Raw genomic sequence first — 25,857 nt, 5'->3', positions numbered from 1 at the left:
ATTAATTACTGCTACTGTTACTGTTACTATAAATTACTGTTACTATTGCTATTAATTACTGTTACTGTTACTATTAATTACTGCTACTGTTACTGTTACTATTAATTACTGTTACTACACGCTAAAAAAAACTTTGTATAAACTAGCGAAAATAATCTCTGGAATAGTTATAAGTATAGTTAATATCGCCTTAGCGATAATCCATTTTCGCCAGAATAGAGAAAATAAAATTTTCTATGAGATTTAACTATACTAAATATATATTATGAATAGAATATAAATACAGTATCTCTGAAACATTATTTTTTTTAACTATCATGGAGATATTCAATTTCCTTAGGAAAATGAAAATAGTGACTATTTTAGATATTGTTAAACGTTATAATTAATCTATTAAATAGATTTCCTTATTCTATAAATATTGTACTTTTGTTATGTCACTGTTCATAAATTTTTTAGCGTGTATAATTTACTGTTACTGTTACCATTACTATTAATTACTGCTACTGTTACTATTAATTACAGCTACTGTTACTATTAATTACAGCTACTGTTACTGTTACTATAAATTACTGTTAGTAATACTATTAATTACTGTTACTTTTACTATTAAATACTGCTACTGTTACTGTTACTATAAATTACTGTTAGTATTACTATTAATTACTGTTACTATTACTATTAAATACTGTTACTGTTACTATAAATAACTGTTATTATTACTATTAATTACTGCTACTGTTACTGTTACTATAACTATTAATGACTGCTACTGTTACTGTTACTATGAATTACTGTTACTATTATTTTTAATTACCGTTACTATTACTATTAATTACTGCTACTGTTACTGTTACTATAAATTACTGTTACTATTACTATTAATTACTGTTACTATTACTATCTATTACTGCTACTGTTACTGATACTATAAATTAGTTTTACTATTACTATTAATTACCGCTACTGTTAATATTTCTATTACTATAAATTACTATTACTGTTACTATTAACTACTGCTACTGTTACTATTACTATAAATTACTGTTACTGTTACTATTACTATTACTATTACTATGAATTACTGTTACTATTATTATTAATTACTGTTACTGTTACTATTAATTACTGTTACTATTACTATTAATTACTGCTACTGTTACTGTTACTATAAATTACTGTTACTATTACTATTAATTACTGTTACTATTACTATCTATTACTGCTACTGTTACTGATACTATAAATTAGTTTTACTATTACTATTAATTACCGCTACTGTTAATATTTCTATTACTATAAATTACTATTACTGTTACTATTAACTACTGCTACTGTTACTATTACTATAAATTACTGTTACTGTTACTATTACTATTACTATTACTATAAATTACTATTACTGTTACTATTAATTACTGCTACTGTTACTATTACTATAAATTACTGTTACTGTTACTATTACTATTACTATTACTATGAATTACTGTTACTATTATTATTAATTACTGTTACTGTTACTATTAATTACTGTTACTATTACTATTAATTACTGCTACTGTTACTGTTACTATAAATTACTGTTACTATTACTATTAATTACTGTTACTATTACTATCTATTACTGCTACTGTTACTGATACTATAAATTAGTTTTACTATTACTATTAATTACCGCTACTGTTAATATTTCTATTACTATAAATTACTATTACTGTTACTATTAACTACTGCTACTGTTACTATTACTATAAATTACTGTTACTGTTACTATTACTATTACTATTACTATAAATTACTATTACTGTTACTATTAATTACTGCTACTGTTACTATTACTATAAATTACTGTTACTGTTACTATTACTATTACTATTACTATGAATTACTGTTACTATTATTATTAATTACTGTTACTGTTACTATTAATTACTGTTACTATTACTATTAATTACTGCTACTGTTACTGTTACTATAAATTACTGTTACTATTACTATTAATTACTGTTACTATTACTATCTATTACTGCTACTGTTACTGTTAATATAAATTAGTTTTACTATTACTATTAATTACCGCTACTGTTAATATTTCTATTACTATAAATTACTGTTACTGTTACTATTACTATTAATTACTGCTACTGTTATTGTTACTATAAATTACTGTTACTAATACTATTAATAACGGCTACTGTAACTGTTACTCCAAATTACTCTTACTATTACTATTACTACTAATTACTGTTACTATTAATTACTGTTACTATTACTGTTATTTTATTCTTATTCTTATTATTAATTTTGTACTTCTGCCAAGTTTCTGGGCCAAAAATCCGGTCAAAATCGGAATAAGAACTTAATTTCTTAAATGGGTAGTAAAAATAAATTATCATCGAGTCACCGTAGCTCCGTGGTAACGTATATGCGTAGCGTCTATATAGGGTCCTGGGTTCGATTCCCGATGCGTGCGAAAATTTTAATTTCCAGATTTAAGTATTATAAGTACATCAATTGTTAATAAGTCCTAAGTATTAGAAAAAAATACGTTGTCACATTAAAAATTGAAAAATCTAAATAAATAAGCAAGTATTTAGGAAAACTGTTGAGTTACTGGCTAGTACCGAGTTGAAAATTTCTATTTGGGTTAGTATAATAAAAATCCGTATTATCAGAATCTCTCTCTCTACAGTATATTACAGCACACATGGAACCTCATTACCTTCAACAAAGGTTGAATCAGGACATGATATGTAAATATATATAGAGGACGACGGGTCGTTACATAACTGCTAAATTAGAGGAGACTGAATATAAGCCGGCATTGAAATATTCCTATCTTACGTTTTAACGGCCCCAAGCCATTTTGGGGAGGTCGTCGTGGTTATCAAGCACAATGCTATAAAATATTTTAGACCGGCTAGAAACCGTGTTCCAGCATATAATGCAGCCGCGCAACGCCGTATGTATTCTGGTGATAGGGAGAGAGAGAGAGAGTTTGGCCTCCGTTGTCGATGGTGTGATGGTTTGTGGCTCACACATTTTCAACTATATATATATATATATAACACACTGTACGTGAATGGCGAGTCCATGCGGATGCTTGGTCAGAAATACTCGTTGTCCAAGTTGAACGGAAATTAACTTGACTCCCTCCTTCTTCTCCCTCCTTATTCTCTGTGTATGTATGTATGTGTAAATTCCGTTTCTATACGTAATAACGATATCGAGAGAAACGCAAGTGAGCTACTACCAACCCAAGTTTCGTTTCTTCGACCGGAACGCGGAAACGTCGTAAAGTTTAGTCGTTACGCGCGTATCGCGATTGTCCTTGCGATTAGTGGTTTTGCTAACTTTGACCGTAAACTCTCAACGGGATGAATTGAAACTTAACATAGTTTCACAATAAGAAAACTTTGTCACATTTGTCGATAAATCTTGTTATTAATGTTTCAAATACCGAAAACTATTTTTACAAGGAAAGTTGTAAAAAAAGAAAAAAAATGTTAAGAAACCAATAATAACAAATTTTTTTTTTTTTCTGTAATGGAAAATATTTTCTTTTTTAAAACTTTGATTTTTATCAATAATAATAATAATAATAATAATAATAAAAATAATTTCTCCTAATTTAATACTAAAGTAGGAGTTGTAAAACTTTCTATATTAGAGCTTATAAAATATTCGATTCACTGAACATAATACTTTATCTTGATTATTTCAGATGTTCTCAAACTTTATCAATTAGATGAACAAATATGCTTCGTCGATTAACTTCAACATTTCAGAAACTTTAGATTTGAGTAATTATCTGTTATGCTTATTGTATATATCTAACTAAAATCTGTCGAGCAATGAATTTTTTTTTTGGTTGTGACCGTTTGATTAAAAAAAGATTTTTTTTTTATTTCTATCCATTTCCACTTTTAGTTTTTCTAATTTCTACCACTACTTCTATTTCCATTTTTCTAATTTTTCATTTCCACATCAATTTCTACTATCATTTTTTCTGATTTTTACTCCAATTTCAATTTTTTACACGTTCACTTTTTCCATTGCAGGGTTTCGTTGTCTGGTAAGGTAACGTTTACTACCATGGTAACGGTTATCAAGGAAACAGTTGCTATGGTACCGGTTACTATGGTACCAGTTAAGTTGGTACGCGTTACTTTGGCACCAGTTACGTAGGTGCCTTTTAGTTACTGTGGTATCAGTTACTATGGTACCAGTTACTATGGTACCAGTTAAGTTGGTAACAATTACTTTAGTGACATTTAGTTACTATGGTACCAGTTACATTGGTACCGGTTACTATAGGACCAGTTAAGTTGGTGCCATTTAGTTACTGAGGTACCAATTACGTTGGTACCAGTTATGTTGGTGCCATTTAGTTACTGTTGTACCAATTACTATGGTACCAGTTACGTTGGTGCCTTTTAGTTACTGTGGTACCAGTTACTTTGGTACCAGTTACTTCGGTACCAGTTAAGTTGGTACCAGTTACTTCGGTACCCGTTACTACGGTACCAGTTACTTTGGTACCAGTTACTTTGGTACCAGTTACTTCGGTACCAGTTAAGTTGGTACCAGTTACTTCGGTACCCGTTACTACGGTACCAGTTACTTCGGTACCAGTTACGTTGGTGCCTTTTAGTTACTGTGGTACCAGTTACTTCGGTACCAGTTACGTTAGTGCCTTTTAGTTACTGTGGTACCAGTTACTATGATACAAGTTACTATGGTACCAGTTAAGTTGGTAACAGTTACTTTGGTGCCATTTAGTTATTATGGTACCAGTTACATTGGTACCGGTTACTATGGTACCAGTTACTTCGGTACCAGTTAAGTTGGTACCAGTTACTTCGGTACCAGTTACGTTGGTACCTTTTAGTTACTGAGGTACCAATTACTATGGTACAAGTTACTATGGTACCAGTTAAGTTGGTAACAGTTACTTTGGTGCCATGTAGTTATTATGGTACCAGTTATATTGGTACCGGTTACTATGGTACCAGTTAAGTTGGTGCCGGTTACTATGGTACCAGTTAAATTGGTACCAGTTACTTCGGCACCAGTTACGTTGGTGCCTTTTAGTTACTGTGGTACCAGTTACTATGGTACAAGTTATGTTGGTACCGGTTACTATGGTACCGGTTGCTATGGAAACGGTTGTCATGAACAATTAAAGGAAATAATTTTATAAAAAGTCTAAACGAAAGTGTAAAAAGTGTAAATGAAAGTCAAACTGTAACCCCTGTATTTTAAAACTCAATTCTAATTGACAGGAGAAAAATTGTATAAAAAAAAAGAAAATAAATCTACTTTATTCTCTTTTAAATTGATATTTCAAGAATTTCAGATAAAAAATTCAATTCACCATTATTAGGTATTCATTTCTTCGTCTCTTTTAATAATTCTTTATTTATAAATATACGATGGAATTCATATGATTTCTTCTACCTTTTTTAAATTCTTTTATAAGTATATATCCAACTGTCGTAATATTATTTACAGTGGTTTTTTTTTTTCACTGACTTTCATTTCATTAGAATGAAAACTCTGGAAAATCACAAATGGCTGACGTAATTATTGGAAAGATGTCAACGAGGGAGGGATTAAAAAGAAAAAAAGAATTTGTAAGGTTAGAGTAAAAGTTAGAGAGACAACACGGTATTAACCGGGGCGGGGGGAGGGGGGAAATAAAAATTGTGCGGCTGCCCTTTGTTATAAGCGCGCATGTACTTCTTATTATATACGAAAGAAACTGCCAGTTAATTTAATCGTCTTATATATATACGCGCAACAATGTGTTTTATTCCTTCTTGAAACTTTCATCTTTCATGAGGTCAAACACCCCCCCCCCTCTCTCTCTCTCTCTCTCTTTTCTCTTTCTCTCATTTTCTCATTTTTTTCCTCTTTCTCTCCATCTTTTTCTTAGATAATTTTCTAGCTTCGTCGCTTCAGTTATTTTTGTTACAAAAATAACCCACAATATAATTAAATTAGCCAACCAATGTTGAGAAAAAGCAACTTTCTCTCTCCTCTATTATTATTATTTGCACAAAATTCTTATTTTGTCAAATAAAGAAAACAATTGACATTTTAGCAATAATATTCAATATTTTTCTGGAAAAAAAAGATTTTTTTCTTTTTTTAAAAAAAAAGAACTTTAAATATTCTATTATATACAAAAAGAAATAATTTCGCAGAATTTGTCCAAAAGTTTTGCGTAATGAATTTGTTTTTTTTTTTTTTTGAAAAATAGAATTTGAATTTTTTTCAGTGACAAAAATCAGGGATTTAAACATCAAGTATTATCTCACATTTGAAAACAGGCTGTCGCACTTTCTAAAAGACTGAAGGTTAATTCACGAATGAAATTATACTGAATGACAAAAGAAGAATATAAGAAAGAAGAGTCCTTAGGAATTGAGATGGAAAACTTGAAATTCTGCCCAGTTTCTCGTTAAGCAAGGATTTAGCAGTCATTTAAAGAGGATAAGGAAAATGTAGGTCGATGTCCTATGTAGCCACTTGAAAAGCAAACTAGTTCGATTCGTTGAGCTCTAGTCGATAATGCAGGCATCGCCATCACTTCCGGAAAAGAGAGACAGAGAGGAAGAAAGAGAGAGAGAGAGAGAGAGAGAGAGAGAGAGAGAGAGAGAGAGAGAGAGAGAGAGAGAGAGAGAGAGAGAGAGAGAGAGAGAGAGAGAGAGAGAGAGAGAGAGAGAGAGAGAGAGAGAGAGAGAGAGAGAGAGAGAGAGTAGATTCAGGTGAGATCTCGCTTGGAATTATTCGGTTCCTATACCCAATTTCTCGTCTATTTCAAGTGTACTCCCACCCCCCCACCTCCCCCCTTTTTAGACGAGTAGCACCCGCTCAACAATTCGTATCCTTCGACGGACCTAGGGATTCGTATTTGGAATATACGCTTTGAGAATACTGAATCGCAACACTATATATATATATATACAACAGAGATACTTTAAGGCACTATGTATTCTCTGAGCATTGAAAGTGTATTGTAGCGGAAGAAAGCACTGAAAATCACCCGCATCCACTGTGAGAAAAAAAAAATATATATATATATGCATGCAGATAGGGTAGGTTTACGCACCAACTTGCCAGGTTTTCTCTCTCTCTCTCTCTCCCTCTCTCTTTGATATTAACTATTGGAACTAGAAGAAAAAAAAGAGAGAGAAAGAGAGGAAGTATCGCTTCGATTCAATTTCCCTTCCAATCCTTGGGAAACAACTTTTGCTCGGATTACATTTTAGAGTAAAGTTTCTTTTCAAGAAATATCTGAGCTTCTTTTTTTTCAAAAAAAAAAAAAAAATAAAATTTCGAACAACTTTCAAATTTGAATGATTTGTAACTATTGATAGCCATTGTATTAAATTTCCATAGTAATATTTAAAAAAAAACTCCAAAAAAATGTAGAAAGTCGAACTACATATTGATTTGTACTACTGATAAAGAAACGTTCAGAAAGTCGAATTAAATATTTACTTGTACTATTGATTAGTAATACAAAAGAAAATAACTGAAAAAAATACAATTTTTACCTGAAATAGCGATAAGTTTCACTGGAACAGCGATATGTTTCACTAAAACCGTAAAAATTTTCGCTATTCTACAGAAATAAATCGCTGTTCCTGATAAAAAAATTTTCTTCGTGTTAGACTCAAAATTTATTACTATTTTGTATTTCCAACGTCTGACTAAAGCAAATTTCTACTACTGAGGCAAAAACTTAATTTAATAGAAAAAAATTTAGCTAATCTTATAAAATATATTACATGCAGTTGAACTAGAAAGTAAAAATACACTTACCATTTTAATTATCATCGGCCAGGAAAGAGAGAGAGGAGTGTCCACCATCGATATCCTGCAAAATAAAACGTTAAATTAATTAATAAAATATTTTTTCAAATTTAATTTCTTTCTTTTATATTTAAAAATAAAAATTTCTTATTAAAATTAAATATCAATTTAATTACTCGTTATCTACACTTTTACACATTGTCTGACTAAAATTAACTTGTACTACTGGCAAAAATTGCCATTGTCTGACTAAATATTGACTTGCACTACTGATTTTCTGAATTTCTCATTATGTCTGACTATATCCGATTTGATCTACTAATAAAACAAAAAATAGAACGTCTAATTAAATATTTACTATTACCACTGATTATCTGTTTATTTTATGTCTGACTAAATATTGACTTCTACTACTGATTTTCTAATTTAATAATTATGTCTAAGTCCCATTTGACACTTTAATGATGAGAAATTTATGAAAAAAAAATTAATTTAAATTAAATTTTAGTACAAAAATTTGCCTAATTTTTCTTTCTATTTTCTTAATCCAACGCAAAAAAATGCATTATTTCTAAAGGCTAAATATTTTTTTTTCCTTCAATGTGATTTTGATAATAATTTGTAATAATAAGTTGAGAAGAAAAAAAGATTGAAAAACACGTTTGTGGTATTAAATTTTGAGGAAAGTACTTTTTCCTTTTCTTTTTTTTTTTTTTTTTTTGAAAGAAAAAGTATATGAGAGCACACCGCAAAAGTGTAGTGCACCGCATCTTTCGATTAAGGTGCTCTAAGTTTTAAACCGCGTTTCTAAAGTTACTTTCTCACTCTCCTGCATCTGAACTTGGACTAGTGCAATTTCTTGAAAGAAAAAGTTTCTTAAGCAAGCTTCATGATCAAACGACTCCATTAATTGATTGAAGAAGTGTGAGTATGAAACTTTAATTTCCCAAGGAAGATTACACCAAATGGCTTTGAATAGTAAAAAGGGAATTTTTTTTTTTTTGAATTTTCTCTTTTCAAAATAAATGTGAATTTATATTCTACCACTATATTCTATTTTTATATTTATATTATATATTTTCTATATATATATGTATAAAATAACAGCAAAAACCTGAATAAAGCAAACATGTGTTTAGGACTTTAATTAAACTTCGAGGGTGAATAATAACGATTTGTATGAAAGTGTATTTTGAATTTAGTTTCTTCTATCCTGGCTCCCTCTGGAGGGACGCTATGAAACTAAATTTTTTTTCCTTCGCCAAAGGACAATTTCTTTTTTAAAAAAAATAATTTAATTAGCACAAAAAAAATTTTACTTAATGCCAAATATTAATTATTTAATTCAAATAAACAAAAACCAAATTATCTATTTTTTCTATTCTCTATTTTCGACCCTTTAAAAAAATAAAAATTATTTTTCCTTAACAGTAGTATCATTAAATTTGTTTTCTTTTTGTATTTGACGAATTTAATTCGCGAATATAGCTGTTGTTTCATAGCGTCCCTCCAGAGGGAGCCAGCATATAGAGGTGGCTCCCTCTGGAGGGACGCTATGAAACTAAATTTTTTGTACCAGCTCTATTTACCTTCGTCTAAGAACTTTGTTTTTTAAATAAAAAATTTTTAATTAGTACAAATAAAATTTTATTTAATGCCAAATTATTCAAGTCAAATAAAAATAAACCAAATATAATTAAACTGAAAAAAATTTGAAACTGAATAAAATTTTTATTCGAATCAAATAAAATTTATTTGCAACAAAATAAATACTTATTTTTCTCTAAGATAAATAATTTGTGATTTCTTTTATTATTTTGTAGAATTTAATTCGCGAATATAGCTGTAGTTTTATAGCGTTTCTCTAGAGGAAAAAAAAAATTTAGTTCCATAGCGTCCCTCCAGAGGAAGCCACCTGTGTATCCTGGCTCCCTCTGGAGGGACGCTATGTAACTAATATTTTTTTTCCTTCGTATAAGGACTATTTCTTTTTTCAAAAAAAAATAATTTAATTAGCATAAAATAAAATTTTATTTAATGCCAAATATTCATTATTTAATTCAAATAAAAATAAACCAAATTATCTATTTTTTTCTATTCTCTATTATATATTTATATTATATATTTTCTATATATATGTATACAATAACAGCAAAGACCTAAATAAAGCAAACATGTGTTCAGGACTTTAATTAAACTTCGAGGGTGAATAATAACGATTGGTATGAAAGTGTATTTTGAATTTAGTTTCTTCTATATGTACATCAAGTTAATAATTAATTACATGAAAGATGTTAAATTTCGCTAAACAATAATGTTTCAAGTTCGTGAAGCATGTGTTTCAAATTGAGTTCCTAAAATTTCACTTTCACTAAAATGTCAATTCTAAAATTTAATAAAGTTTACTATAGTTAAATTATATCCCGATATTAATTTTTGAAATAAAATCTGTATTTAAAAATTAATTTTTTTATTTAAAAATTTATTTATTTATAAAATTATCAATTTATTACTCTTTAATACTCATTTATAAAAATTGAAAAAAAAGAAAAAAAAAACGTCTTTAAAAAGATTTTGTCGTGTGATTCAATCACTGAAGTGTATTAATCAATACGGAAGGTTTTCTTAGGTCTTAAAATAACCGTCACGGGGTGAAAAAAAAATTACTTTCGCACAGCCTCGAGGAACACTTTTTTTTTATTTGCTAGCATCTCAAACTCTTTCTTTCTCTATCTTTCTGATAGCAATTCGACAGAAAACCAACGACACGTAAATATCTGCGTCTTCTCTAAAGCAAAAAAAAAAATAAAACGGACGTGGAATTAAATTTGCATCACAAAATCCTTTCATTTAGTTTGATATGAACGTGGGTAATGATAGTGTTCAGCTTTGGGTAGGAAAAAGGGAAGAATTTCTCATTTACCCAGAGATGCACCACAAACTACAAAAAAAAAATATATATTTTCTCTTGTATAACATATTTCGTTTTGTTCTAGACTTGTTTCCATCTATAGAACACTTGTCCGCTTGTTGCCTTTTTATATTTTCTTTTTATATTTTATCGACAGGTACTTGGGATATCATAATGTAGCCACTTTATAGATACTTTTTAACAATTTTCTTCTTTTTTTTTTGTCTACGATGCTTTCATTATTTTCTTGATAAAAAAAAAAATTGTTTATTTTTTCACATATATGCGCGCATTGATTAAGGTGTGTTAATCCAATTGCATTGAATTTCTGGATTCTAAAAGAGAAAACCAAATTTTGAAATCCCCCAGTGGTACACAGTGGCTGAACACAGCGAAAATTAGTTTGATGTTTCTGCTTTTAAATGATATTCGTCTCTTTCAAAGCTTTGTGTGGGCAAGATATTTCAAACTGAAATGAATTTTCCATGTTGCATAATGAACATTTCCTGCTTTGCGTGATGAATTTTTTAGCTAAACACTCACCAAAAATCCAGGGCTTACAAATTAATTTCAAATATAATTATTTATACTGAAATTGTAATATTTAAATAAATATATATATTTTACAACCACAAAATGTAAAAAAAAATTGGAAAATAATTTTTTATTATTGAATTTAAAAAAAATTGTTTAATTAATTAATCAAAATATTTTTTTTTTGAAAGTGTAATAGATTTGTATATGGAGACCAAAAATCTGCAACCACTGGGAATCCTCACTTCCGCTTTCGTTTTTCATTTCGCTCTCCATCTAGCACGTTAATAACGCGCGCAATTAAAATTCCCACGTTTAACGAGCACCCAGTTGCTTAATTACAACTCCAGAGGTTCGATATTTCAAGTGCAGGAAGTTACAGAAAGAAAAAAAAATAGTCGTTTCTAAAAGATTTCTAAAAATGCATATTCAAATGTACATATACAGAAGAAAAAAAAATTAATTATTCTTTACTGGAATAATTTTTGTCTTATACTTTTTTTTTTTTTTCCTTAGATGATAGATTAGGGTCGAGTGGTTCTATATATTGTATGTCGTTGCATTTATTCTTTCCATTAGTTTAAATTCTGTTCGTTACTATTCATTGGAGTTCCAACATAAAATGGAAATAAATGGTAATAAATTAACTTTAATCAATGAAAATTGGATTCGTAATGGGATTTTCCCTTCGCTGTTCGGACCATGGTTAAAACCACAAAGGCAACCACCTTACCCAAGTAACTTTTGTAAATTTCCCTCTTCCTTTATGTATATATATATATACCCTCTTTCCAATAACATCCTAACTTTTCAGTTCATTTCAATCCACTTGAAAACTTCGTTTGTTTGTAAATTAACAGCAAATTATTTTTTTTAATATAAAAAACAAATCTTTTTATATACATTTTCACAGTGGTAATTTTTTTTTCTAAATCATACCATTTTCGAAAAATTATTACCCAATATATTATCAGAAGGGAAAAAAATTGTTTGAAAGTGATAAAAAAAATTAAAAATTAACATAATTTTTTGTTTGGATTTATTTCAGATGCGAGAATTTGGGTATCATCAACAAGATGGTAAACCAATTGAGGAAGAGGAGAACATACGATGACATAAGGTCAAATGGCATTTAGGAGGAGGGTGTGTACAGCAAAGCAGGTTGTTCTGTATGATGAAGAACCGATAGACTAGGGACCTAATGGCCCTTAACATGCCAGCCTTTGGTCCTGTCAACCATAGTCTTCTTCAAGAACTCCTAATCGTTCTTCTATTGTCTCTGCCAGTATTCGGATTCGAATTAGGTAACAAAATTTTATTTTTTTTTCAATTATTTTCTATTTTCGACACTTTAAAAAAAATAAAAAATTATTTTTCCTTAACACTAGTATCATTAAATTTGTTTTCTTTTGATATTTAATTCGCAAATATAGCTGTACTTTCATACAAAACAAAAAAGAAAAAAAATTAGTTCCATAGCGTCCCTTCAGAGGGAGCCAACATATAGAGGTGGCTCCCTCTGGAGGGACGCTATGAAACTAAATTTTTTTTCCTTCGCCTAAGGACTATTTCTTTTTTCAAAAAAAAAATAATACAATTAGCACAAAATACAATTTTATTTAATGCCAAATATTCATTATTTAATCCAAGTAAAAATAAACCAAATTATTTTTTTTCTATTCTCTATTTTAGACCCTTTAAAAAAATAAAAATTATTTTTCCTTAACAGAAGTATCATTAAATTTGTTTTCTTTTTGTATTTGACAAATTTAATTCGCGAATATAGCTGTAGTTTCATAGCGTCCTTTCAGAGGGAGCCAGCATATAGAGGTGGCTCCCTCTGGAGGGACGCTATGAAACTAAATTTTTTTTCCTTCGCCTAAGGACTATTTCTTTTTTCAAAAAAAAAAATAATTTAATTAGCACAAAATAAAATTTTATTTAATGCCAAATATTCATTATTTAATTCAAATAAACATAAACCAAATTATCTATTTTTTCTATTCTCTATTTTCGACCCTTTAAAAAAATAAAAATGATTTTTCCTTAACAGTAGTATCATTAAATTTGTTTTCTTTTTGTATTTGACGAATTTAATTCGCGAATATAGCTGTTGCTCTTATAGCCAGCATATAGAGGTGGCTCCCTCTGGAGGGACGCTATGAAACTAAATTTTTTGTACTAGCTCTATTTACCTTCGCCTAAGAACTTTCTTTTATATATAAAAAATTTTTAATTAGCACAAAATAAAATTTTATTTAATGCCGAATATTCATTATTTAATTCAAATAAAAATAAACCAAATTATCTATTTTTTCTGTTTTCTATTTTAGACCCTTTAAAAAAAATTATTTTTACTTAACAGTAGTATCATTTAATTTGTTTTCTTTTTATATTTGACAAATTTAATTCTCGAATATAGCTGTAGTTTCACAGCATTCCTTCAGAGGGAGCCAGCATACAGAGATGGCTCCCTCTGGAGGGACGCTATGAAACTAAATTTTTTGAACCAGCTCTATTTACTTTCGCCTAAGAAATTTGTTTTTTAAATAAAAAAATTTTTAATTAGCACAAAATAAAATTTTAGTTAATGCCAAATCATTTAAGTCAAATAAAAATAAACCAAATATAATTAAACTGAAAAAAATTTGAAACCGAATAAAATTTTTATTCGAGTCAAATAAAATTTATTTGCAACGAAATAAATATTTATTTTTCACTGAGACAAATAATTTGTGTTTTCTTTTGATATTTTATAGAATTTAATTCGCGAGTATAGCTGTAGTTTCATAGTATCTCTCCAAAGGAAAAAAAAGTTAGTTCCATAGCGTCCCTTCAGAGGGAGCCACCCCTATATGCTGGCTCCCTCTGGAGGGACGCTATGAAACTAAATTTTTTTTCCTTCGCCTAAGGACTTTCTTTTTTTTTAAATAATTTAATTTAGCACAAAATAAAATTTTATTTAATGCCAAATACTTATTATTTAATCCAAATAAAAATAAACCAAATTATATATTTTTTCTATTTTCGACTCTTTAAAAAAAATATAAAATTATTTTTCCATATCAAAATTATTTCTAAACACAAAAAAGCAGTGTTTTGGCATTTTTTTTTATAAAAATTTTTTTAACAAAAAACTTGAAAAAAAGGCTTACAGCAATGTCGATAAATTAGAGATGCTGTTTTTTTTTTTTTTTTTTTTTTTTGGAATCCAGAAAATCCGATAAACCTTCGACTAGATATCTTGGGATAAAGAGACATGTACTGACTCGAACTTGAAGGATTTAGATCCTTGAAGATTTAGAACTAGGATGCGATCTCAGGTGAAACCAAACGCGACTTGGGTTATTTCTCATGAACATTGGATGAAATCGGAAGCCTGCACCAAAGCCATTAGTTACAAGAGCCATGGCAATAAGGTCTATATATAGTATACGTTTTCTCAGCATCTGGAGCTCGTTTTGGAGCACTTGCTAAAAGCCAAATAGAGAGGGTACTTTATTTCCTATTAATCTTTATTACCTTCACTTTTTCAAATACGTACAACACCAAACACATTGTAAATTGAATTTTCCAAAAGAAATTTACAGTTATGGGGTCGGCTCTATATAATACACAATGAAAAATTGATTACTATTTAAAAAAAAAAAAAAAACTAAAAAAAGTAGAGTTAATAGAGAATAAATAAATAGCAAAAAATATATATAAAATAGCAACAACCCAGGTAGAAAAATTAACATTACTAACATTACTAATGTTACTAACGTTAGTACCTATAAAAAAATTAAGAAACTGTTTCTAAATTGTATTTTTGCAGAAACTTGTCGAAAATCGACCACCAGGAAGTATTTAATGTTCTCACCCGCACTTTTTATAATTTTCATTTCTATTATCACTTCCACTTTTTTATTTTCATTATCGTTTCCACTTTCACTTTTTTTAATTCTCATTCCCATTTTCACTTTCACTTTTTATAATTTTCATGCCCATTTTCACTTTCACTTTTTTATTTACATTACCACTTCCACTTCCACTTTTTCTAATTCTCATTCGCACTTCCATTCCCACTTTCACTCTTTCTAATTCTCATTTCCACTTTCACTTTTCTAATTTTCATTCCCATTTTCACTTTTTTATTTTCATTACCACTTTCACTTCCACTTTTTCTAATTTTCATTACCACTTCTACTCCCATTTTTTCCACTTCTAATTTTCATTAGCTGTTGCCATTTCGACTAAAACTCTTTCTAATTTCAATTTACACAACCATTTCCACTTTTTTTAATTACAATTAGAAAAAGTTAAAGTGGCAATGAATATAAAAAAGTGGAAGTGAAAATGGGAATGAAAATTGGAACAAGTGTAAGTGGAAGTGAAAGTGGGAATGAGAATTAGAAAAAGTGGTAGTGGCAATGAATATAAAAAACTGGAAATGGAAATAGGAATGGGAATGAAAATTAGAAAAAGTGTAAGTGAAGTGGGAATGAGAATTAGAAAGAGTATAAGTGGAAATGGGAATGAAAATTATAAAAAGTTTAAGTGGAAGTGAAAGTGGTAATGGGAAAGTAGTGTCAAAGTTTCTGTGAAAATATATTTTAGAAACTCTTATTTTTTTTATAGGTACTAACTTTAGTAACATTAGTAATGTTAGTAACATTAGTAACGTTAGTAACGTTAATTTTTTCACCTGGGAAAAAAGAATAAATTTTATATTGAATGGAAAAATTTCATTTTACTGGAGAATTAAATATTTCAATGTTCAGTTTTAATAAAGCAAAAAGGAAAATAAAAAAAAAAGAAAAATAAAAGAGCTCGTCACTTATTTCAAATAGAACACACCAAGTAGTCGAATCCATTGTTCATATCCTACACCTTTAGGCGGATCACTATTTCTCCGTTTCTCTCACAACGACAATAAGTTGGCGCAAGAAATTCGCTCTTTATTTTTGTCAGGACCGTAATATCGTTCGGACCATATAAACCCCGGGTTGGAAAAATCATCTGCCAGCTCTCTTTCATATTTTTCTCTACTCTCTCTCTCTCTTTTTTTCTTCTTCTTCCTGTATTTATCTCTTCAGTTTTCCTCTTTTATTTCTTTCTCTACACAGTTCTTGCCAAGTTTACGTTCTCTTTTTTTTTCTCTCTCTCTCTCTCTCTGAAAAGGTAGACATGACTTTTTCGAATGCCAGGTATTTTTTTTTTCTTGGAGTATTTCGCGATAATAGTTCACGTCGTGTATACATACCACTATCTCTCTCTCTCTCTCGCGCGCGCATTTCCAACACCTGAATGATAAAACCAGAGGCCGCCATTGTGCTTCAGTAAAATGAAATGTCAGCCACACGGTGAATTAACAATACTATCTAATAGCTGCTCAGAAGCGCGGAGGAGTGTCTCTATTATATCTGTTCATTCTTGTATGTCGAGGGATCGTCGTTTAGCGTTGACCCGTTAGACATTTCTTTTTTTAAAACACGGTAAATTAATTATAGCACGCGTACCTATTCATTTCAATTGTTGTCACATTTTTTTTTTTTTTTTTTAAATTAGATTAGAATTTATTCAGAGACCAAATTTTGGATGTTAAAATTAAGTTTCAAAGTTTCTCAGTAGTAAAAATAAATATTTAGTCAGGCTTTAAATTTTTTTGTAATTTTACTAATAGGATGAAATTGATTTTAATGAGATATAGTGATTAAATTAAAAATTCAGTAGTGTAGGTCAATATTTAGTCAGACGTAGTAAATAAATTTTTAAAAAATAGTAAACTGAATATTTAGTTACATTTTCTATTTTTTGTAATTTTATTAATTAATCAACTCGATTTTTATTAAAAATAGTAATTAAATTATAAATTCAGTAGTACAAGTTAGTATTTAATCTGACATAATAAATAAATTAGAAAATCAGTAGTAAAAAAAAATATTAAATCAGACGTTCTTTTTTGTAATTTTATTAGTAGATCAACTTGGTTTTAATCAGATTTGGTAAGTAAATTACAAATTCAGTAGTACAAGTAAATAGTCAGGTCATACATAATGAATAGAGGAAAAATCAATAGTAAAATTAAATATTTAGTAAGACATTCAATTTTTTTGTAATTTTATTAGTATATTAAATCAATCTAAAATATTAGTAATTAATTTATAAATTCAGTAGTATAGGTCAATATTTAGTCGGACATAATTAATAAATTAGAAAAATAGTAAGTCAGGTTTTCTATTTTATTGTAATTGATATTAATAGTTTAATTCAGTTTTAATTAGAAATAGTAATTAATTTAGAAATTCAGTGGTACAGGTCAATATATAGTCAGACATAATAAATAAATTAAAAAATCAGTAGTAAAAGAATTTAGTTCGACTTTTTGTATTTTTGTAATTTTATTAGTAAATCAATTAAGTTTTAATTAAAAATAGTAATTAATTTAGAAATTCAGTAGTATAAGTCAATATTTAGTCAGACATAATAAGTAAATTAAAACTTCTGTAGTAAAAAAATATTTGGTTAAGTTTTTGTATTTTTTTGTAATTGTTATAAATAGTTTAATGTTTTAATTAGAAATAGTAATCAATTTAGAAACTTAGTAGTACAGGTCAATATTTAGTCAGACATAATAAATAAATTAGAAAATCAGTAGTGAAAAAAATTTAGTCCGACTTTCTATATTTTTGTAATTTTTTTAGTACATTAAATTGATTTTAATCAGATTTTGTAAACAAATTAAAAAATCAGTAGTACAAGTAAATATATAGTCAGACATAATAAATAAATTACCGAAAAGAGTAGTAAAAGTAAATAGTTAGTCAGGCTTTCTATTTTGTTCTAATTTTATTATTAGAAGTACTCGGTTTTAATTAAAAATAGTAATTCATTTATAAATTTAGTAGTACAAGTCAATATTTAGTCAGTCATAATAAGGAAATTAAACAATTCGTAGTAAAATAAATACTCAGACATAATAAATTAGACATTTAGTAATAAAGGACAATATTTAGTCAGACATGGCAAAAAAAATTGACAATCAGTAGTAATAGTCAATATTTAGTCAGCTTTTCTAAAAGTTAGCAATTTTTTTAGTAGTACTAGTTAATATTTTTTTCAAGTTTCTAAATTTTTGTATTTTTATCAGTAGTACTAATAAATATTTAGTCAGACAATATATGGTTTTAAATTTTTTTTCTAGTAGCTTAAATCGTCAGACATTAAAACTAAATTAGAAAATCAGTAATGCAAGTCAGTATTTAGTCAGACATAATAAATAAAATTTAAATACAATAGTTAAACATCAATTTACTAATATTGAAATTATTTTTTACTCCTACTTGTAATCGAAATAAATTGTTAAAAATATTAGAAAAAAAATTATTTCTTATAAAAAATTGAACAAATTTTTATAAACAAAAAAACTGGTTTACCAAAAAAAAAAGAAAAGAAAAGAAAAAAAAGAAAATGTTAATATGTAAAAAAAATTTTTATATCTATGATGAAAATCAACTTTCGAACTTCAAAATGAAATTTATCTATACCTTATTGACTTGGGCAGAGTAGGTATACATTTCCAACTTGTTAGTGAGTATTTCGGTAGTGGAATTATTAACAATTGATAATGTACATAATAGATCATAACTTTGCTTCGAACACATATATATATATATATATATATATATATATATATATATATACATACTTTATAACGATTTCCGACGTGCGGGCTAAAGTCAGTAACGTATCTGAAGTTATATTGGCTAATAATAACTGTCGGTGGGGAAGAGGGGATTGGTCAAGTTTTGTATATAGTGCCCACATACGTGTGTATACATTTATATACATATATATATATATGTACATATATATATATATATATATATATATATATATATATTTTGAAGAGAAAATACAGGCGTATACAAAAGCTAGGCAATTCAGCCTGAGGCCAGCTAATCCCGCGTCCGCAACATTCTGCAGTTTTGAAACTTTCCCCCCGGTGTCGGTATAACTGTGTGCTAGTATTTCCGTCCAGTCCCATACTACTGCAGAAAGAGAGTGAGAGAGAGAAATTGTGGACGCCAGAAATTATCACAAGCTATGCCAAACATTTATACACTATTTCTAAAGAATCACATATATACGAAAATATTAATTTCGACTGATGGTAAATATTCATCAGTGTCTGCTATATAGGAGAAAAAAATAATCCCCACCAAAAAAAAAAAAATATATATCCTTGGCAAAAAATAATAACGCGAATGAAAACCATGCAATTCAGATTTTTTTTTAAATATATTTATTTATTTTATGTGAAAATAAGTAGTATCATTAAATTTAATGTTTTCTTTTGGTATTTGACGAATTTAATTCGCAAATATAACTGTAGTTTTATAGCGTTTCTACAGAGGAAAAAAAAATTTAGTTCCATAGCGTCCCTTCAGAGGGAGCCACCTCTATATGCTGGCTCCCTCTGGAGGGACGCTATGAAACTAAATTTTTTGTACCAGCTCTATTTACCTTCGCCTAAGAACTTTGTTTTTTAAATAAAAAAATTTTTAATTAGCACAAAATAAATTTTTATTTAATGCCAAATTATTTAAGTCAAATAAAAATAAACCAAATATAATTAAACTGAAAAAAATTTGAAATCGAATAAAATTTTTATTCGAGTCAAATAAAATTTATTTGCAACAAAATAAATACTTTTTTTTCTCTGAGGAATATAATTTGTGTTTTCTTTTATTATTATGTAGAATTTAATTCACGAATATAGCTGTAGTTTTATAGCGTTTCTCCAGAGGAAAAAAAAATTTAGTTCCATAGCGTCCCTCCAGAGTGTCCCTCCCTGTGTATCCTGGCTCCCTCTGGAGGGACGCTATGAAACTAAATTTTTTTCCTTCGCCTAAGGACTATTTCTTTTTTCAAAAAAAAAATTATTTAATTAGCATAAAATAAAATGTTATTTAATGCCAAATATTCATTATTTAATTCGAATAAAAATAAATCAAATTATCTATTTTTTCTATTCTCTATTGTCGACCCTTTAAAAAAATAAAAATTATTTTTCCTTAACAGTAGTATCATTAAATTTGTTTTCTTTTTATATTTGACAAATTCAATTCGCGAATATAGCTGTAGTTTCATAGCGTCCTTCCAGAGGGAGCCAGCATATAGAGGTGGCTCCCTCTGGAGGGACGCTATGAAACTAAATTTTTTGTACCATCTCTATTTACCTTCGCCTAAAAACTTTCTTTTTTAAATAAAAAATATTTAATTAGTACAAATAAAATTTTATATAATGCCAAATTATTTAAGTCAAATAAAAATAAACCAAATATAATTAAACTGAAAAAATTTGAAACCGAATAAAATTTTTATTCGAGTCAAATAAAATTTGATTTGCAACAAAATAAATATTTATTTTTCTCTGAGACAAATGCCTAACCATTTCTTTTAACTACTATTTTTTCTTACGATTTAAGATATTCCTGAAGGAAGAAAAAAAAATCTTTCTCCCCTTAGAGAAAAAATCCTCTTAATTAAATCTAGTAGCACTAAAAGCATTAAAGTACTCTCAAAAAAATTCGCTAGACTGGCACTTCTTGTCAGATTTCTTCAACTGAAAATTAAACCACTTCAATCAAAGTAACAAATCTACTATAAAAAAAAGAAAGATTCCACCTCTTAATAAAGTGATCTTATAGCTTATTTTATATCAAATAAAAAATTGTTTCTAAATTAGTTCACCTAACAAAAAAAATGAAAAATCTTCATAAAAAAAAGTGATAAATTTTGAATTTAATTGAAATCATTTTCTATAAAAGATTCACTTAATGAAATTGGTTGCAGGACAATGCAGCGCAGCATTGGGTATGGAGAACGGGGAGATTTTGGACGAAGACATCACGGCCAGTTCTATGTACGATCCCAGCCTTGGACCGAAACATGCAAGGTACTGAGAACAATGTCGAAGGTCTCGAGTGGTACACTAGATTGCCCAGAATATCTCCTAAATGAAGCAAGGCAGGACGTTCACTCAATGAATAGATAATTAAACAGAACAAGCCATTGTGCCTTACATAAGACGTTTCATGATAATAAACTCCTCAAACCCCTTTAGTGTACGAATTATATCAAATTTAAACTCTCATGACAAATTTCAATTCAATTAATTTTCTTCTTTAAAGAAGTAAAAATATTTTAATAACTGAAAAAAAAAAATTTATTCGCTTATATTTATTATCAAATAAATATTTACTTATAATTACTTTTTTTCTTTTGGTATTTGTCGAATTTAATTCGCGACTATAGCTGTACTTTCAAACGAAACAAAAAAGAAAAAAAATTAGTTCCATAGCGTCCCTTCAGAGGGAGCCAGCATATAGAGGTGGTGGCTCCCTCTGGTGGGACGCTATGAAACTAAATTTTTTCTACCAGCTCCATTTACCTTTATTTTTTATAAATAAGAAAATTTTTATTTGAATTAAATAAACTGTATTGATGCAAATAATAATAATTATTTAGTACAAATATTTGATAACAGTAAATTAACTGATTAGTCAGAAAAAAATTTGTATGGCACAACTAAATTTTGCTTGAAATAATTAATTTTTATTTGTAAATTATATTTTACAAATAAAAATTCATTTTCCTCTTTTTAAATAGTTAAAATGTTTCTATAGTGGGGAAGAAAAAAAATTACAATTTCTTGTGACAGAACATTTGTTTTCGCTTTTTGAAATGTGGGATTGAGAACTTTTAAAGGATGAAATACGATATTTTTAGAATGTATATTCTAGAAAAAAATATATATATATATATATTCGTCAACCAAAAAAAAAAAAAATGGAATAATGCATAAAATATCAAAATATTTTCACTAATCTGACAGATGATTGTTTTGTTTTTGGATTTAAGTTGGCTTTTTGCTAAATTGAAGAAGAAAAGCGCAGTATATAGTAAAAGCGATTACTTTAGAATATAAAATCATTTTTATATTCTTAAGTAATTGCTTTTGAAAGAAAAGCATTTTTCAAAAAAAAAAGTTAAATTATAGAAATATTTTTTGTTTTAAAACAAAATATAATTTTTTCAATGTAAAAATAAAATTTCCATTTTCGTGTCAATCGTTATCTATTTATTTCAATAATCAAGAAACATTGAATTTCACATCAGTGGCCTATATATATATATACACTATTGTAGAACCATTTCTATTATTCTATAAAGTGCGCACAGATTCCTCTCGCCCTCTAAATACTCGCGTACATCATTATATATGGAAGGCAAGATATACAATTCGAAATACATATATACCTTGGTATGTACTTCACACCGGACAGCTTGTGCCAGTAGTGTAAAGGCACGCATTGCATTGGCACAAAGGAAAAGCAAGAGAGAGAGAGAGAGAGAGACGTCGTAATGCCTCTTCCAATTTATGTGCATCTCTATGAACCTCTCAAAAGGGGGCGGCATTATGTTCCAGCAAGATTATTGTGAGAAATGAGCCAAGAAGAGAGTAGGGTGGGAGTAGTTGGAAAAGATCCCCCTTCCTCAAATATATACTAAAGAGAGAGAGAGTGAGAGAAGAAAGGCCGCGAGGGTTGTTCTGGAAAAGCTGGGAAAATTTACACGGTTTGTAAATGAGATGACTCGTATCGATATTGAAATAATGTCGCTTTAAGATGAGGGGGGAGAAAAAAAATTATTCGAAAATGATTTTATTTTTCTAAATTCGTGTATGGAAATAATAAAAAAAAATTTGCGAAAAAATTTTTTTTATTTGAGTGTCATTCAGTAACTTTACTTTTACTTTGTCTTTCACTTAGTCTTTCACTTAAACTTTCACTTAAACTTTCACTTACACTTTCACTTACACTTTCAATTACACTTACACTTTCCCTTTTCACTTCACTTTCACTACACTTTCACTTCACTTTCACTTTACTTCACTTCAATTTCAATTCAATAGTTGCAGTGAAAGTGAAGTAAACGTTAAGTCACTTTCACTTAATTTTCACTTCATTTTCTCTTTACTTTCACTTTACTTTCACTTTCACTTCACTTTCACTTTACTTTACTTCAATTTCAATTCACTTTCACTTCAATAGTTGCAGTGAAAGTGAAGTAAACGTTAAGTGACTTTCACTTCATTTTCACTTCACTTTCACTTCATTTTCACTTCACTTTCACTTCATTTTCACTTTACTTTCACTTTACTTTCACTTTCACTTCACTTTTACTTCATTTCACTTTCACCTCACTTTCACTTTACTTTACTTCAATTTAAATTCACTTTCACTTCAATAGTTGCAGTGAAAGTGAAGTAAACGTTAAGTGAAAGTAAAAGGAAGTGAATTAGAATTGAAGTGAATTGAAATTAAAGTGAAGTGAAAGTAAAGTAAAAGTAAAGTGAAAGTAAAGTGAAAGTGAAGTGAAATGGAAGTGAAAGTAAAGTGAAAGTGAAGTGAAAATGAAGTGAAAGTCACTTAACGTTTACTTCATTTTCACTGCAACTATTGAAGTGAAAGTGAATTGAAATTGAAGTAAAGTAAAGTGAAGTGAAAGTGAAGTGAAAAGGGAAAGTGTAAGTGAAGTGAAAATGAAGTGAAAGTCACTTAACGTTTACTTCACTTTCACTGCAACTATTGAATTGAAAGTGAATTGAAATTGAAGTGAAGTAAAGTGAAGTGAAAGTGGAGTGAATGTGAAGTGAAGTGAAAGTAAAGTGAAATGAAGTGAAAGTGAAGTGAAAGTGAAAAAAAGTTACAGAATGGCACCCAGTTCCTACTGAGCACCAAAACAACGTCACGCAATCTTAGAAACTTAAAACGCCTTCAAGACACACAATATGATGAATTCTCGATTGTATATATAGGTTATTTGCGTGATATGAGCAAAGCGCTCGCTCATAAATCACGCGCCGACACCGGGGGCCAAACGAGAGAAAAATATACTAAACTTCATAGAAAGAAAGAGAGAGAGAGAGAGAGACTCTAGACGACATTTTCAAGCTATATTGTGTAAAATGGAAGATAGCTAGGTGTCTATTATCGCATATACACCTTAAAGGCCATACCATTTTTCCTGCCAAAAGCCCTGCTAACACACACACACACGTTAGTATCGCGATATACGTTTCCTCCCTTTGCTTCCCATTTATTTCGTGCGTCCTTTCCTTACCAGGATCAAGCCTTCTTTTTTTTCCTCTCTCACCACCCAGGCTTTTCAATAAGTTTTCGAAACGCAAGAGAGAGAGAGAGAGAGAGAGAGAGAGAGAGAGAAACCTCTTTCGAAAGAGGGTTCCCTCCCCTTTCGCAGCTCTCTAAAGCGATACGAATGGCTACTTCACTACCATACGAAAAGTTCTTTCGAATAATAGCCTCTGGCCACGTCCAACCTTTGACCCCTATCGATTCTTTTTCATGTATTCCTTTTTCTTCTTCTTCTTCTTCTTTTTTTTCATCTTCTTATTCTTATTCTTTGTTCAATTCAAAAGTAAAAATGCTTGAGGGGTGACGCTTTTTTTAAGGATCAACCAAGTTTACTTATTTGTTGCCTTACACAAAAAACTCGAATGACAAATTATTTAATGGTCCTCTTGAACTTTCGTGGTGTAATCTTTAGAAAGCCGCTAATGCATATCATGGAAATAATAATATAATATTAATAAATAAAAATAAAAAAATATATATTTTTTTATTTTATATGAAAATAAGTAGTATCATTAAATTTAATGTTTTTTTTTGTTATTTGACGAATTTAATTCGCGAATATAGCTGTAATTTTATAGCGTTTCTATAGAGGGAAAAAAAATTTAGTTCCATAGCGTCCCTTCAGAGGGAGCCACCTCTATATGCTGGTTCCCTCTGGAGGGACGCTATGAAACTAAATTTTTTCTACCAGCTCTATTTACCTTCGCCTAAGAACTTATTTTTTTGAAATAAAAAAAATTGTTATTTGAATTACATAAGTTGTATTTGAATCAATAATTTCTTTATTTGAAATAAATACCTTCTCAAATAATAATTATTTAATACAAATAAATATTTATTTGATAACAGTCAATCGAGTATTTGAATCAAATAAATTTTTTTTTCATTGTATTAGTATTTAAAAATCTGTTTTTTTAAATAATAATTTTTCTAATTTTAATTTTTTTTACAAATATGTTTTAATTTCTTTGACAAAAAATGTTGTTTTTGTTCTTTTTTTCCGATTTTAAAGATTGTCGACAAGTTTTTTTTTTTTTTTTTTTTATATGAAACTTTTCCCTGTCACAAAAAACTAGTCCGATATGGAAAGGATTTACGGGTGCACGAAACTATCAACGTGCACTAACAATGGAACACGTGTTCCAATTTTTCTTTTCAATGAAGATAGCATACACGTCATTCTGAAAACAAATTCCTTTTTTTCTTTTTTTTCAAAAAAAAAAAACGGTATTTCATTCATTGCATTATAGTTCTTAAAATATATAGAAACATTTTTATTTCACAAATAAAGAAGTTAAAAAATTACATTTCTCTTGAATTTTTTTTTTATTGTTTTTTTTTTTTACAGAGAATAAAAGAAGTGTTTTAAATTTTGTATAGAAC

The 25,857-nt window shown here is 28.6% G+C and overlaps 1 protein-coding gene across 1 annotated transcript in view; it reads left to right on the top strand.

The window, feature by feature from the left end:
- Window positions 1-25,857, top strand: part of LOC127281957 (discoidin domain-containing receptor tyrosine kinase B) — a 395,594-nt gene that overhangs the window by 274,924 nt on the left and 94,813 nt on the right. The window contains exons 6-7 of the mRNA XM_051305982.1: window positions 12,318-12,573; window positions 21,110-21,212. Of these exons, the coding sequence (XP_051161939.1) occupies window positions 12,471-12,573; window positions 21,110-21,212 (206 nt within the window). The 5' untranslated portion in view covers window positions 12,318-12,470. The remainder of the gene's footprint in view (window positions 1-12,317; window positions 12,574-21,109; window positions 21,213-25,857) is intronic.

The sequence above is a fragment of the Leptopilina boulardi genome, unplaced genomic scaffold (assembly GCF_019393585.1).
Source record: "Leptopilina boulardi isolate dan_hultmark-lab unplaced genomic scaffold, ZJU_Lbou_2.1 LbouV2_278, whole genome shotgun sequence".
NCBI lineage: Eukaryota > Metazoa > Arthropoda > Insecta > Hymenoptera > Figitidae > Leptopilina > Leptopilina boulardi.
The sequence above is the reverse complement of the archived record's forward strand: the minus strand, read 5'-3'. Positions and strand labels throughout refer to the sequence as shown.